This window comes from Indicator indicator, chromosome 23, assembly GCF_027791375.1.
Source record: "Indicator indicator isolate 239-I01 chromosome 23, UM_Iind_1.1, whole genome shotgun sequence".
NCBI lineage: Eukaryota > Metazoa > Chordata > Aves > Piciformes > Indicatoridae > Indicator > Indicator indicator.
Window position 1 is genome coordinate 12,072,045 of NC_072032.1, and position 15,053 is coordinate 12,087,097.

Here is a 15,053-nt window from a genome sequence, read left to right on the forward strand (position 1 = left end):
AAATTAGTTTGTTAAAAACATTTAAAACCACTAAAAGGAATTGATGCATAACCTGCTGCCATCCACGAGCACGCTGCAGAAAGGAAGTTTCAAAATGTTTGTTGCTTCCCTGGAGTTAAAATCTGCAGTGCTAAAATGTGCCTGCATTGTAGATTTCAGTGGATGACAGGCTCTGCTTTCCATCTCACCCAGTCCATAAAAACAATAAACATGGCTCAACACAGATAAATCCAGACAAAAAGGTTTTTCACTGCCAGAACACTGCTCAGAACTGCCCATGGTCTGCTCACAAACCAGCAGTGCTATGTGGGTTCTGAGTCTATCTTTAAGGGGAGATAGGACTGACTTTAAGCATCCAACTAAAGAGCATTCAAGAGAACTCCTCTCTCCTCTTCATGAGAATGCTAGAGAACCAGTGGGGAAGAAAAGACACCTTTTTCCATGAACTCCATGGGATATGACATCAAAAACTGGATGATGACACTGCCTTTGCCTTTCTGGGGTGTCCACCATCACCAGGTCCTTGCTGAGGGCTGCTATCCAGGCTCTGCTCTGGGCTCTCTATGTGGCAGGAAATGCTTACCTCTCTCTGTGCTTTCCTGGCTTGTTTCTCTTCTAATTTCCTCTGCTTCTTAGCTCCAATTTTCCCAGACACCTGAAACTCTGGCACTTCCTCAGCATCATCTTCCTCTGCATTAAAGAGCAAACAACAACTTTTAAAACAGCTGTAAAAAGTCCCTTTGAGAAACTTCACTGCTGCCTAGGCCAGGAGACACACACGTAGCCTTCACGCAAGACCTATTAGATGGAAAAAGGCAAAAACCCCAGGGGACTGCCAAAAGCCACAGAGTAGAAGTAAGAAGACAAAGACACACTGGAGTGAAGCCAGAGGAAGGCTTTTCATAAATATCTCCTGCTTCCCACAATTGCAAGAGATACTTTCTATTGTACATAGATTGTGCTAGTGGCTGTCATGATGCAATTGCTTACATCCCACCTGCAGACACCTTCTGTCCCAGTTACCTGGCTCAGCAGCCATCCATTCAAGAAGTGGGCTTCAGAGGCATGTCACTCACCCACTGGTTCTAGCTTGATATAATCAACATTTAAGGCAGGAGGAAGAAAAATAGCTCCCTGCACTGTGAACCTTGAGCTTGCTCCCTGTGCTGTGAATCTTGAGCTTGACTGCACCAAAGCTATGTGGAAGGAGTTCCCTGTTGTACAGCAATTTACAGAGATAATTACCTGTATAAAGATGATTTCTGCAGCTGGGAAATAGGAAAGAGTCATGCTGAAATGGTGTGCAAATGCATTATATTTCTGCTTGCCCACAGGCTAAGGGGCTATTAAAGACTACCAGTTCCTCCCCACCCCAATGCTCAGGAATATTTGGCCATTTTATTTGCTAATCTAAATTAGTCCTTGATCCTACAACCCATGTGGGCTGGATTGACCTCAACACTCTAAGAGAAATCACGAGCTCGCTTCATGAAACACCACACAAGATCTAGAGATTCCTGTATCTGAATCAGATGGCAGAATCAAAATGAAAGATCTTTGTCACATGCATCTCTGTTGGGGTAATCTGCACTTTGAGCATCCGCAGTGCTGCTACGCTTGATGCTGACTTCAGATCCACACATCTTCACACACTGAAGAGTGGCACTGCCAGCTCCTGCTCCTCTCCTGAAATACAGCATTTATTTAGGGAAGGAGAAGAGGAAGAGAGCAGGGGAGAGGAAGTTCTTATACTAAGTTTTAGCTCTCATCATTAGGAAGGAAAAAGCCCCAACAATTCCAAAGTTACACACCAGCCCTTGGTTTGTAAGATCAGGCTAGCAGGAAGACAAAGCCCATCATCTTTGATGCCCAGTTCCACAAGAGCCTGCAGCAGCTGGACTTGGACCTCACCCTGTTGTGACAATCACCAGAAGTGGTCTGGCAGATATTTTCTGTATGTGGCTGTGATGGTTTGAAACTGTCTTTTTAATTTTTTCCTTGCAAAGCTCAAAACAGAGAAAGTGAAAGAGTGTAAATAAGTCACTATTGGGTGTAAGAAAGCAAAATACTGATTGTTCTAAACACTTCCATTGGATAGATAGAAATGTTTAAGAACTATTACCCAAAACAAAGTAGGCACTCTGCACATTCTGCGTTCGGCAGTGGGGGCAGTTGCTGGGCTGTCTGGCTGCTGTTTCTTCTTCTCTTCTGGCTGAAGATAACACACACTGACCTTGGCAGCTAAGTTAACAACTTTCTGCTTAACTAACTCTGCTTCTCTGTCCAAGGGGGTCTGGGGGGGAAGCTCCTGGGAGAGGGAGGCCCCTTTGGGAGGGTCCCCTTGGGGGGAAGCAAAGGGAGATCGGTTGTGCTTTTCTGTTGATTGTATATATTTGTGAATGTTGTGAATTTTGTATATTTGTACATATTCATTGCATTTCATCGTAGATTGTAGACTCTGCTTGTAAATACAGCCTTCATTTGCTTCCAGACTGGGCTAGCCTGGTTACTTGTTGGTGGAGGGGGGCAGAATTTCAGCTCACACTGACACAGTGGCTCACTCCAGAGCCTGGTCTCCACTTCTGGGAATCCCAAAAAGCTACCATTAGAGGAGCATGTATATGAATGAGCCTCACCCTTTTCTATGCAGACTTTGGTTTGAAAGACTCTGGTTTTACTAATTCCAGTACACAGCATGGTGCCATGGTTAAGCCACAGAGACATCATCAGAAACAAATGCAACTGAGAGCTGTGTAGGTGGCTCTCAAATAACTTCACTGTTTTCAGGACATGGAAGTTAATATGAGGCAGGCTTGCTGAACTGGGCTTCAGAGAAATACTGGTAGCTGATTATTGAGATGATCAAAAGGGTTCCCCCCTTCCTACACCACAAAGAGGGCAACAGGGGACACTCAGACTTGACACAGCTGCTTCTACAGTTTTGCTTAAGTTTAAAATAACTTTATTTGTATTTGAAATAGCAGGCCAAGTGGAGTTCAAAACATAAGTGAGTGACCCAGCATTAGCAGTTATTACTCTAACATTAACAGTTCAACACTGGTATTATTCTTTATTTAAAAAGTTCCTTCTGGAGAACACCACAAGCACAAACCACCTTCTATGGGTACTGTTCAGCCTGAGGCTCTCAGCGCTTCTCAGATTTCCTCTATACTAAGAATACCTGAGCCAGAGGTTCGGCAGAAGAACTGGAAAGGCTTTTTAAGCCTTTTCCCAGTGCTAGATCAAACATGGCTTTGTTCAGCAGCATTTGCTTTCCTCCTGTTTGAAGCATCTGATGTGATCCCTTAAGCATCACTTCCCCCAAGCTTTTCCTGGTGTGTGGAGCTCCATCCAAAAAATACAACCCCAAAAAACAGAGACAGTGATGCAGACAGCCTATGATTCAGCAGAGCTTTAAAGGTCAACTTAGCACACCCAGGGCACTAAGCCTGGGTACAATTAATGCCTCCCCTTCCACTCACCCTAGGGAGCCCACATTTGGAGTACTGGGTCCAGTTCTGGGCTCCCCAGTTCAAGAGAGACAGGAAACTACTGGAGAGTGCAGCAAAGGCAATGGAGATGCTGAGCGGCCTGCAGCATCTCTGTGAGGAGGAAAGGCTGAGAGCCTTGGGGCTGTTTAGCCTGGAGAAGAGCAGCCCCAGAGGGGATCTGAGCAATGCTCAGCAAGAGCTAAAGGGTGAGGGGCAAGAGGATGGGGCCAGAATGGTGGGGGTTGGAAGGGACCTCTGAAGATCATCAAGTCCAGCACCCCCTGGTAAAGTACCCACAGCAGCTTGCCTAGGATCACAGTGTCCAGGCAGGGTTTGGAATATCTCCAGAAAAGAAGACTCCACAACCTCTCTGGGCAGCCTGCTCCAGGGCTCTGTTAACTTCACAGCAAAGAATTTTTTCCTCCTGTTCAGATAGAACCTCCTGGGTTCCAGTTTGTGTCCATTGCCCCTTGTCCTGCCACTGGGCACCACTGACAAGAGTCTGGCCCAATCTTCTTTTCCCTCACCCTTTAGCTCTTGCTGAGCATTGATCAGATCCCCTCTGGGGCTGCTCTTCTCCAGGCTCAAGAGCCCCAGGGCTCTCTGCTTTTCCTCCTCAGAGATGCTCCAATCCCTGCTCAGCTTGGCCTTTCCTGCCCTAAGTGCTTAACCCCTGAAATCCACACACATTTACTTATTGAAGAGAGCTTATTTTCATCTTGGCTGTATCCAGCCTCACAAAGCCACTTCTGTCAGGGTTCAGTTTAAATGAAGGTACAATACAGCTGATTAAGTGTGCTAGCTGGGCTAACAGAAGCAGCTTAACCACACAAACACACAGCTCTCCTCCCAGGTTCCTTTCCCACAGGGAAAGGCAGAAGCCTTTGAGTCCTCTGAGGCACAGGCTTTTAGCAGTCACCTTGATTGCACTGGACTGCCTGAAAGGCAGCAATGTTATGACTGGAACTGCATGGGGGTGACACAAGCCAAGCAAACCCACTCTTCTAATGCCAGCCTTCAAGTCACACTGGGGGAACACAGCTCAGGGGTCTCAAGTCATTCTGAAAAGCACTTTGTCACCAATGAAAAATACCTCCCCAGCACTCTTGGGTCAGCAGAGGCTATTAATAGCTGTTGATATTCTCCTGACAGGCACCCTCTGAGTGCTCACCAACCACTGAGAACTGTTACTCAGGCAGCCAGCCAGGGGAACTGTCCACAAGCAGCCCACATAGAACCCCTGAACAGGGAACCCACCCACGCCCTGTGGGCTGCAGCCCTGCTAAGAAAGTCAAGGCATTTACTGCTTCACCCTTTATTTTCTGTGACAGCCTGCAATTTAGGTGGCTTTCCCCACCCCACACTGAGCTGAAGGAAGAGTCATCCATAGAATGGTTTAGGTTGGAAGGGACCTCAAAGACCATCCAGTTCCAACTCCCTGCCATGGGCAGGGACACCTTCCACTCACCCGGGTTGCTCAAGGCCTCATCCAATCTGGCCTTGAACACCTCCAGGGGGAGGGAATCCACAACTTCCCTCCACAATCTGTCCCTCACTCAAGAATTTCCTCCTCATCTCCAGTCTCAGTCTTCCCTCTTCCAGCTCAAAGCCATTGCCCCTCATCCTGTCACTACAAGGCCTTGTCAGAAGTCCCTTCCTGGCTTTCTTGTAGACCCCCTTCAGCTACTGGAGCCTGGTTTAGCTCTGCTGGCAATGGGTGTGGATTTCAGTATTCAAAACTGAAATAGAAACCCCTTAGACTAACCACAACTTCAAAGCCTGCAAGTGCTGCTTTGAGACCGTTTCCTAGAGTCAGCACAACTGGATCCTGACCAGGCAGAGTGCTTTGGTGCTAACAGCAGTTCCTACCTGCCTCCCCTTCTGTGTCTGTGAAGATGGCAGAGATACAGCAGGACATCCTCATGCCCTCCCTGAGTTTGCTGCTAGAAATCTTGCAGTGATGGGCTGGTGCTACACAGAAGTCTAAGTGACACAGAGCAGTATTCAGGTAGCTTTGCCCACTTGCATGCCAAGATTACACAAACCAGACTGGCTTGTTTTCAGTGTCTACATTGCAAATAACTCTGGCCTTCAGCCCTGGGTGCCCCAACTGGTCCTGCATGGCCTGCAACTGTGCATCATCACCTGCATTCAGGGCTCTTTCCATGCGAGTCAACTGATTTTCAGAACAAAACTCTGCCATGGGGATAACTGCTCAGCAGGTTCAGAGGCTCTGTATTGCAGTGCCATGGAGAAAATGCACATGGCCCCTGCACAAAGGGGACAAATCCAAGCATTAACTCCAGGCCTGGGTTCTATGCTCACTTTAAAACATGTAAAATACCCTTCTGTAAGGGAGAATCCCCCCAGCTCTCCCACAAATCTAGGTAGCTCAGAGCCAGGCTAAGGGTTTTGCAAGACAGAGGCAAGCCAGTCCATGACAGAAGGTGGCTAATGCCAAGCAGTAATGGCCACTAGTACCCTCAGCACTGGGGAAGCAGGGACAGATGCTTCTCTCCACAGCTACACTGCTGAAGTCTGTGCACAGGCTCCAAAGGCTGTGTGGTGTTACTGGTGGGAAGCAGTGCTTGGGCACTTGAAAACACCATCCCAGAGTATGAATCAAAACCCAGACATAAGCACAGAACAAGAATTTGTTTTGATTTGGGGAAAAAAAAAAAAGAGATTAAACCCCCACAATTAAATGATGTAATTGCAAAGAAAACTTAGTGCAAGAGCCTCAACACTTGCAGCTGATGTACAGTGAGCTGCAAAAGAATTATTTATAAAGCCCAACGACACAGATTCTTCTACTGCTCAAGTGACAAAGAAAGATAAGCTGCTTGCTTTGACAGCTTCACTGCCAGCCTTCAGCACTCAAACTTTTGATGTCTGGAGTTTAAGGCAAAAATATTTTCAGATTTCATTTTCTTTCCAGGATGTTAACACATGAAAAGAAAGAACTGAAGTTGAAAAGTTCAGCCCTGTCAATTTTCCACTGGTGAAAGCTTGTTGAAGACAATTAGCTTGAAGGGCAGGTTTACCTGGCAGCCCCAGTGCAAGGCTCTCTACAAACTGCAAGACAAGCTGAAGAAAGTGCAGCTAGCTCCTAATCAGAGCATCACACAGATGGTTCTCACCTACTGCACACCAAAAGGACACCCTGATCTCCACTGCAAGCTCAAGTGAAGCAAAGCTCACTTTTACCACTCCTGGAGTAGAGAAACCCTGAACACCTCACCCACAGTTTGAAAGGACAAGAGGTCCAGCTGGGTGAATCATGGTGATTCTGTCACCTTTAATAATAAAGATAATGTGTGAAGTTTCAGCAGCAAAGGAGTGAGGCTTACAGGGTGTACAAAGGTGTTACCACCATATTGGAGAAGAGACTGAAGGGTGACCTTACTAATGATTATAAATATGTAAAGGGTGAGTGCCAAGAGGATGGAGTCGAGCTCTTCTGGGTGATGCCCAATGACAGGAGCAATGGGTGGAAGTTGAGGCATAGGAAGTTCCATAGAAACATGAGGCTGATCTCCAGCAGCAGGGGCAGGGAAGGGATTCTGCCCTTCTGCTCTGCTGAGACTTCAGCTGGAATACTGTGCCCAGCTTTGGAGTCCTTGGCACAGCAGAGACAGGGACCTGTTGGAGTGGGGCCAGAGGTGGCTACAGCAATGCTGGAAGACCTCTGCTGTGAGGCCAGGCTGAGAAAGTTGGGGTTGTTCAGCCTGGAGAAGAGAAGGCTCCAGGGAGACCTTCTGATGGCCTTTCAGGACTTATGGAGGGACTGCTAGAAAAGGCCACTTTCTAACTGGTATCTTAGCAGGGTCTATTGTGATTGGACAAGGGGTGATGGTTTTAAAGTAAAAGAGGGAGATTTAGACTGGAGCAAGAATGTTTTACACTGTGTGGTGAGACACTGAACCAGGTTGTCCAGAGAGATGGGAGATGCCCCATCCTTCACATCTGTTGTTAAGGTCCATTTCAATGTCTGCAAGAGGACCTGAACCACGTTACCTTCCAGCCAGTCTTCTGCCTGCTGTGCTCTCCTCTGGGCCATCATCCTGCTGCCCATGTTCCTCCGGCGCCTTGGCATCCCATCTCCCCGCTCCTCGGCATGGGGCCGAGGCCTGGCCACTGCTGCTGCTGCCACATTTTGCTGGTGCTCCTCATCAGCTGCAAAAGGGAAGCACAATCCATGAGAGATCTGCCATCTCTGCTTGCCACAGCTGTCCTTCAGCCAGTCAACTTTTGCAATACCAGTGCTGCCTTCCAGATGGAGAAGGCCTCCCCGCTCCCATGGGGTTTTTCTCCTGCAGGCAGGAGATGCCTGCAAGTTGCTTCCCCATGCTGAAGCTGGGTCATGCACTGGAGCTTGTGTGTGCACAGCAAGAATTTTATCCTGACAGCAGTCTCTTTGGCAACAGCATACAGATTACTGTAAAGAAAAACCTATAGCTGCATGCTGATAATGTTCTTTGATCTGACAGAGCCCCCACCAGAAAAATCACCCCACCACAAAATAAAGACACCCCCTCTCTCAAAGTGCTCAAAATACTCTTAACCTAATAATTGAAGATACTGATAATCTGTTTTTCTCTTTACCAGACAACAGTTCTCTTTATCTGGCAGGACTAGCAGTGTATAATGTTGAAGCTATCAAAAGGTGAGGAACCAAAGGTGCTTTTTCTCCCTGCCTAAAGCATTGTCAGTTTGTAAGTTACTTTGCACTGAGTGCAGAGCATGCACATTTCAGAGTGCAAAGTGTAAATGGTGATGCCTGAAACAAACCCTGCATAGCTAATAAGCAGTACAAATTACACACATCCAGGGTTGACTTCATTCTGTCATGCTGAGTTAAACTGGAGGTCTCCCTCCCAACAATGGAACACCACAGGTCACTGCAGCTCTCCCTGGCATCCTCTCTGCAGTGACTAATTAAGAGCTGACAAAGGAGGAACATCCTAACAGAGGAGCAGCTGGGAGACAGCATGGGAGCAAGAGACTGACCATGGGGCTCCTTGCAGAAGTCCTCCATTTAAAATCCTCCACTGGGTTTTTATTTGAGACCTCCATGACCCTGCTGCCATCAGCTGTGGCAGGCATGCCAAAACACACAGATGAAGGCAGAATGTCACCATCCTTGATATCCATTCTGCATATTCTGTTGATAAGTGTACCAGAGGTTTGTGTAAGTTGTTACCTGCTCAGCCCTGCAAAGCATTAACTGCTAGGTCTTAATTCAGGTTGTCAAGATTCAAAATGTCTCACAGAAGCCCTCCCCAGAGGTGTTTAAGGCCAGACTGGGTGAAACCTTGTGCAAACAAGTCTAGTTAAGAGGTGTCCCTGCCCATGGTAGGGGGGTTGGGTAGATGATCTCTGAGGTCCTTGGGTCCAACCTGGGCCATTCTGTAATTCTCTGACACAATTTTAAAGCTGCAGAACTACTCATTTACCTCAACTCTGGACTCTTTTGTGCTTTGCCACATTAGTGTCCCTGCAGGAGTTCAAAACACTTTCCACACTGCCAAGTCTCCAGCATCCCCTGATCCAAACAATGCTTTCCTCAAACCCCCTACTATTAGCATATCTATGATCAGAAAATGAGATGCATTATGACTACATCTACTACAGCATCAAAGGTATGCTTGCAGCTCATCTCAGTGCATCTCTAAGTTCTTGAGATGTGCTACAACCCAAACCACAGCATCCTTTTCACCTCAAAGCTCCAGCATGTCTACCTCAGCCCCTTCCAGAGGTGGTCCTGCACAAGATGCCAGCTGGCTTTTGGTTCCCCTTGTCCTTCAAAAGGGCCTGCTTCGCATTTTGTGAATGAGGAATACATTTACAAGCCATGGGTTCATCCCAAACTGAGATGCTTAACCCTCACAGAACCAAGCCATCCTGTTTCCTCAGTTGAATTCTCTACAGGAGACAAAGTAATTCTTCAAAGTTTACCAGCATGAACATGACTCAGAAAGCAGGAAAAACTCTACCAAATCCAAACCATGTTATGGTCAAACACTCAGGGCAGTTGTTGGACAACGCCTGCCAGATCTCCAAAACATTCAGATAAAGAACTGAAGACACCTAGATGCTACAGACTGACATTTTGTAGGAAAAGAGATGCTTTAATACAATTTTTATTTTCCTTCTCCCCTCCCCCATGGCATCTGTTTGCCAGGCATTCAGCTGGACAGCTATCTGAAAACTGTGGATGTTAGTCCTTGCATTTCCTCCCATCCTTCAAGAGGGGGAGGAGAAAATCAGTTCCTCTACCTGTAACACACCTGCACCTAGCTGGTTCTTTGGGGGAGTCAGTGACTTGTCTGTGTGGCTCAAGACAGATCACTTGTTGCAGTATCTGGGCAGCTGGATATGCTCACTCTCCCTCTGTACTGGAGCCAGAGCTGCACACAGAGGGCTGTGACTGAATTTAACAGAACACAAAGAATACACTTAAAAAATCCTCCTGTTCCTACTCTTGGAACTAGACTGACAAACTGGAGGTCAAGAACCATTCCCTCTGGAGTCCAGCCATGCTTTCCTCCACCTCTTCCTGTAGCGCAGTGTGGTTTGGCCACTGCACTGATCTGAACATATCTTTTCATTTTCCTGTAGCTGCAAGAGGTCTCCAGCAGAAGTGGCCCCTCAGGCTAACCAATTCATGCAGAGATTAGTCACACAAGGACTAATTAGACTTGACACAGAGCCATGTGAGTCAAACTTAGTGACCAATTTTATACAGGTGAGACAAGTGGACCACCAGCTGCTTGATGGTATTGCAGAAAGGCAGGCCAGAAGAAATTAATGAGATAAAGCCCTGGAATTAACAATACAAACAAAATATTAAGCAGCTATCTCAAAAATGCCCACAGGCTGAATTTGTATTTTAACCTAAGCTTTAGGTACTCCAGTTTCTGACTCAGCCTCCCAAAAAACCCATCCAGTGCCTCTTTTTTGGAAACAGCAGGCTTACAGCTGTGCTGAGACAGCAGCTCTGCCTCTGTGCTTTCAGAGAGGCAGCAACAGAGATGATTTCAGCTGATTCTTCAGGCAGTGCACAGCAGCACCTGTGAGACTCTGGTTCTACTCTGAGGGACAGAGCAGAACTCTGCCCAGAAAGCAGAGCTCTTTCCTAAGCTGGATGTGAAGCACCACTGCTCTAGCATTACAAAGAATACTACGAAACCTTACAGAGCCCAGACTTCTTAGAACTTAATTTTACACGCCCTAAGTAGAAATCTGCTCCTTTACAAAGCTTTGCAAAATTTCCACTGGCTCAGAGCCAAGAGATTTTTCTTTTGAGAAGCCCTCCTTTGACTATCACAGCACATTATCTCCAGTTACATCAGAGAAGCAAGTCCATCAGGGTAACACCTGGACTGGCAGCTTTCGAGGCACTTTGTGAATTCCCTCATCCTGCACCCGTGCAGAGAGAGCTCCACCTGCTGCACCCTCACAGGTCAGTGGTAAATACCCCCACACCAGAAGCATTCTGCATCTGCCACTTTCCTGCTAACTTAACCTGTGAAACTCAAGGAGAGAAGTCAAAACACAACTCAGCTTCCCTGGGGAGGTGCTTTTGCCTAGTGCAGCTTATCACATCAGGCCTTGACTCCAAAGAGATAAGCCAACCACGTAGAAACGTTGTGGTTTTGTTTCTGTTCTCAGCAGAACAAGTCCAGGCATGATCTCGCTGGAAACACTGTGCTGTCCCAAATGACCTCTCAGAGCAAAGGCAGGATTTACCTCCTGTGATCATTACCTCCCTTCAGGCAAGCCCTCAACGATTATAAAATGCCAATTCCCTGAGAGAGAGCACAAAGAGAAGCTGCTGCCCTATCCCCAGGTATTAAAAAAGCGAGAGCTACCAACCAGTTCTCTAGGTCAAGAGTCCCTAGTTCCAAACCCTTCCCATGAGACAAGAACATTTACTAGCAGAATTGTAGCACCTTCCATTTTCCACATAAGAAAACTGAACAGGAAAGCAAAGTTCTGCTGAAACCAAGGTTTGCAGATGCTAAACACATCACAGATCCAATGGTTTAGAAAAATAATTTCTGTCATGTAAGGAGAACAAAGTCGTCCCCATGACTAACATTCTGCAGAGGGCTTTATTCTGATTTCTGCCTCTATATTAAGGTAGAAACCTTCTTGAAAATACAAAAAAAAAAAAAAGGCAAGACCAATGTGGAAGTGACTAAAAGACGTAAAAAAAAAAAAAAAAAAAAAAAGAAGCTTCAAAATGATTATTCTTAATGTAACCTAACTTTAACCAAGCTGCACAAAACCACTGTTGAAGCTTTTTGAGAGTTCAAACCATTTAAAACAAATGCTTGGGCTTCAAGTTTGTTAGAATTTTGCATACTTAAAAAGAATAAAACACTCCCAAATCCCACAGCCCCTGATTTACCTAAGTGGTGCTAAAAGTCAAGCTGAGGAAGTAAGATAACTTCCAGCAGTCTTGTTTCTCTGGGACACACATCACTGACATTTACCAAAAGCTCAGCTCTAAGTCACTAGGAATCTGATGAAATTTCAGGCTGTTGAGAAATCTTTAGACTGAGTCTATGCAAAGAGAGAAACATGAGGGAAAACTTCCTAACAGCAAAAACTGCTGCTCAGCATCTCACACTTTTGCACTGGCACAATCACGTTCATACATGGGGGGCTTGCAGGTTTTTTGTCCTAAAATAAACAGAGCTCAAAAGATAAACAAACAAAAACCCTAAGGCACACCAAAACCAGAAAATGGGCGTTATATTGCCAAAGGCTTCAGTGTTTGTCCTAGTTAAATATCTGAATTTAAGACCCACAGCTAAGCAAACTCCCTTCTTCCTCTCTGAACGCACACGGCTGATGAATTCCCAGCTCCATCTTGACTTCTTTCTCTAACACTCAACTTGTAGCTACACAAAGTCACTTCCACCAGAGTTTCACGCTGCCGCAGCGCTAGGTTTATGGTTGGACTCGACGGTTTTAAAGCTCTTCTCCAACCCCTTAAGGATTCTATGGTTCTAGCTGCTGGCCAGGGGTGAAACACCGGCCGCTGGAGAGCGGACTGCAAGTGCTGTATGATCTACCTCTTCCCATAACTGGGCTGCGCCTAAACCTGGCGTGCCCAGCAAGCCCTGGCAGCGTTCAGGAAAGGTGGGAAAGGAGCAGAAGTGGGAATTTCTAGGAAACGCAGGTGAAATTGGCTGCCAGAAGCCGGAGAGGGGCCTTTCAAGTCCCAGCTCTGACACGAACATTAACCGGCTGATCCGCCTGTCAGCTAGGCTGGGCTGCCACCTCACGCAGCGGAGGAGCCTTAGGAATTCCTTCCCTCCTCCCGCACATATCGAAAATAGGCACTCAGCCACAGCAAACCCCTCGGCCCGGTAACCGGGCCCAGGCCCGGCAAGCAGGCGGAGGCCTCGCCGCCACCCGAGGGCCTGAGGGTCGACCTCGGCGCGCGGAGGGGCAGGCAAGAAGGCGGAGACCCCGAGGGAACCACCGGGAACCCCCACCAAGAGGGCTCTCCACCAGGGCAAGGTCCTTCCCACCCCGGCGGCTCCCGCCCCCGCGAATGCAGGGCCGGCCCCACCGGAACGGGGCGGGCAGCAGCCCCAGAAGCGGCGGAAGGAGAAGCCTAGCCGGGCCGTGACCCACCTGCCCTCGCTTGGCCGCGGAGGTGGGTGGCGAAGAAGAGAAGAACAGCGAGGAGCACGGCAGCTGCCACCAACAGCACCGTATCCATTCTCCAACCCTCGGCGGGCCCTCCCACACCGGCACTTGGCGCGGCCCCGCCCATCCCCCCGCAAGGACCCCGAGCCGGGCTGCCCGAATTTTGCCTGCAGCAGAGAAACACTAGGGAGGGCTCGGTGGGGTCGCACCGGCGCAGCACGGGCAGCCCGTCTGGGGCGGGGGGCCCTGAGAGGCCGGCAGGCAGCGTCAGCCCCGGGGCGGGAAAGAGGGACAGAGAGAAGGGACAGGCAGGGGAGGATTTAAGGTGACACCGGGTCGGATGGGACTGAGAGTAGGGAGAGTCTGCAATGGGACCTGGCCAGGCTGGATCGATGGGGCAAAGCCAATGGGCTGAGGTTCAACGCGTCCAAGTGCCGGGTCCTGTCCTTGGGTCGCAACAACACCGTGAACGCCCCAGACGTGGTGCAAAAATGACTGGAAACTGCGCAGCTAAAAGGACCTGTGGGTGTTGGGCGAGAACTGGCTGAAGATGAGCCAAGGTGTGCCCAAATGGCCAAGAAGGCCACCAGCACCCTAGTTTGGATCAGAAATAGTGTGGCCAGCAGGATCAGGACAGTGACGATGCCCCTGTACTTGGTACTGGTGAGGCCCCCCTGCCAGTGCTGTGTTCAGTTTTGGGCCCTTCCAAGAAGGACATTGAGGTGCTGGAGCATGTGCAAAGAAGGGCAGCGAAGCTGGTGAAGAGTCTAGAGCACAAGTCTGGTGAGGAGCAGCTGAGGGAACTGGGGTGGTTTGGCCTGGAGAAAAGGAGGCTCTGCATCTTCCTGAAAGGAGGTTGGAGCCAGGTGAGGGTTGGTCTCTTCTCCCAAAGAACAAGTGATAGGACAAGAGGAAGCAGCCTCAAGTTGCCCCAGTTTAGGTTTAGGTTGGACATGAGGAACATTCTCCAAAAGGGTTGTCAAGCCCTGGCCCAGGCTGCCCAGGGCTGTGGTGGAGTCCCCATCTCTGGAGGGGTTTCAAAGCCGTGGAGATGTGGTGCTGAAGGACATGGTTTGGTGGTGACCTGGCAGGGATGGGTTAAAGGTCAGATGTGATGATCTTAAAGGTTTATCCATCCTCAACAATTCTGTGATCATAATTAAAAACTATGAGGCAAACCCACCTGTGAACATGTCACTGGTGGGCCTGGCTTTTGGGCAGGGCTGCCAAGGGTGGCTGGTGAGGTGTGACTCTTTGCATTGTGGTGGGTTGACCATCTGCCTGCAACTGGCTGGCATATGTGATCATATCTTCACTGTAACCCAGCACCTCTTTGCATGTAGCAGGTCTGCCCAAGCAGTCTGTGCTGACCCTTCTGTGGGCAGCGAGGCAGCCACCAAGCAAAGCTGAAAAGATGCATTGAGAAAGAAACATTATTACAGAAATGTTGTCTGTCTTGTCTTTCTTTCTTTCTTTCTCTCTCTTTCTTCCTATGATGGTTTGAAACTGTCTTTTTAATTTTTCCTTGCAAAGTTCAGTACAGAGAAAGCGAAAGAGTGTAAATAAGTCACTATTGGGTGTAAGAAAGCAAAATACTGATTGTTCTAAACACTTCCATTGGATAGATAGAAATGTTTAAGAACTATTACCCAAAACAAAGTAGGCATTCTGCACATTCTGCGTTCGGCAGTGGGGGCAGTTGCTGGGCTGTCTGGCTGCTGTTTCTTCTTCTCTTCTGGCTGAAGATAAACACACTGACCTTGGCAGCTAAGTTAACAACTTTCTGCTTAACTAACTCTGCTTTCTGTCCACGGGGGGTCTGGGGGGGAAGCTCCTGGGAGAGAGAGGCCCCTTTGGGAGGGGTCCCCTTTGGGGGGAAGCAAAGGGAGATAG

At 48.2% G+C, this 15,053-nt stretch overlaps 1 protein-coding gene across 1 annotated transcript in view; it reads right to left on the reverse strand.

The window, feature by feature from the left end:
• The window catches only part of DDRGK1 (DDRGK domain containing 1), a 31,431-nt gene extending 18,198 nt beyond the window's left edge, over positions 1–13,233 (reverse strand). Inside the window, exons 1-3 of the mRNA XM_054391531.1 lie at positions 13,146–13,233; positions 7,509–7,667; positions 584–690 (exon numbers count right to left, since the gene is read on the reverse strand). Of these exons, the coding sequence (XP_054247506.1) occupies positions 584–690; positions 7,509–7,667; positions 13,146–13,233 (354 nt within the window). The remainder of the gene's footprint in view (positions 1–583; positions 691–7,508; positions 7,668–13,145) is intronic.
• Positions 13,234–15,053: the final 1,820 nt, after the last annotated feature.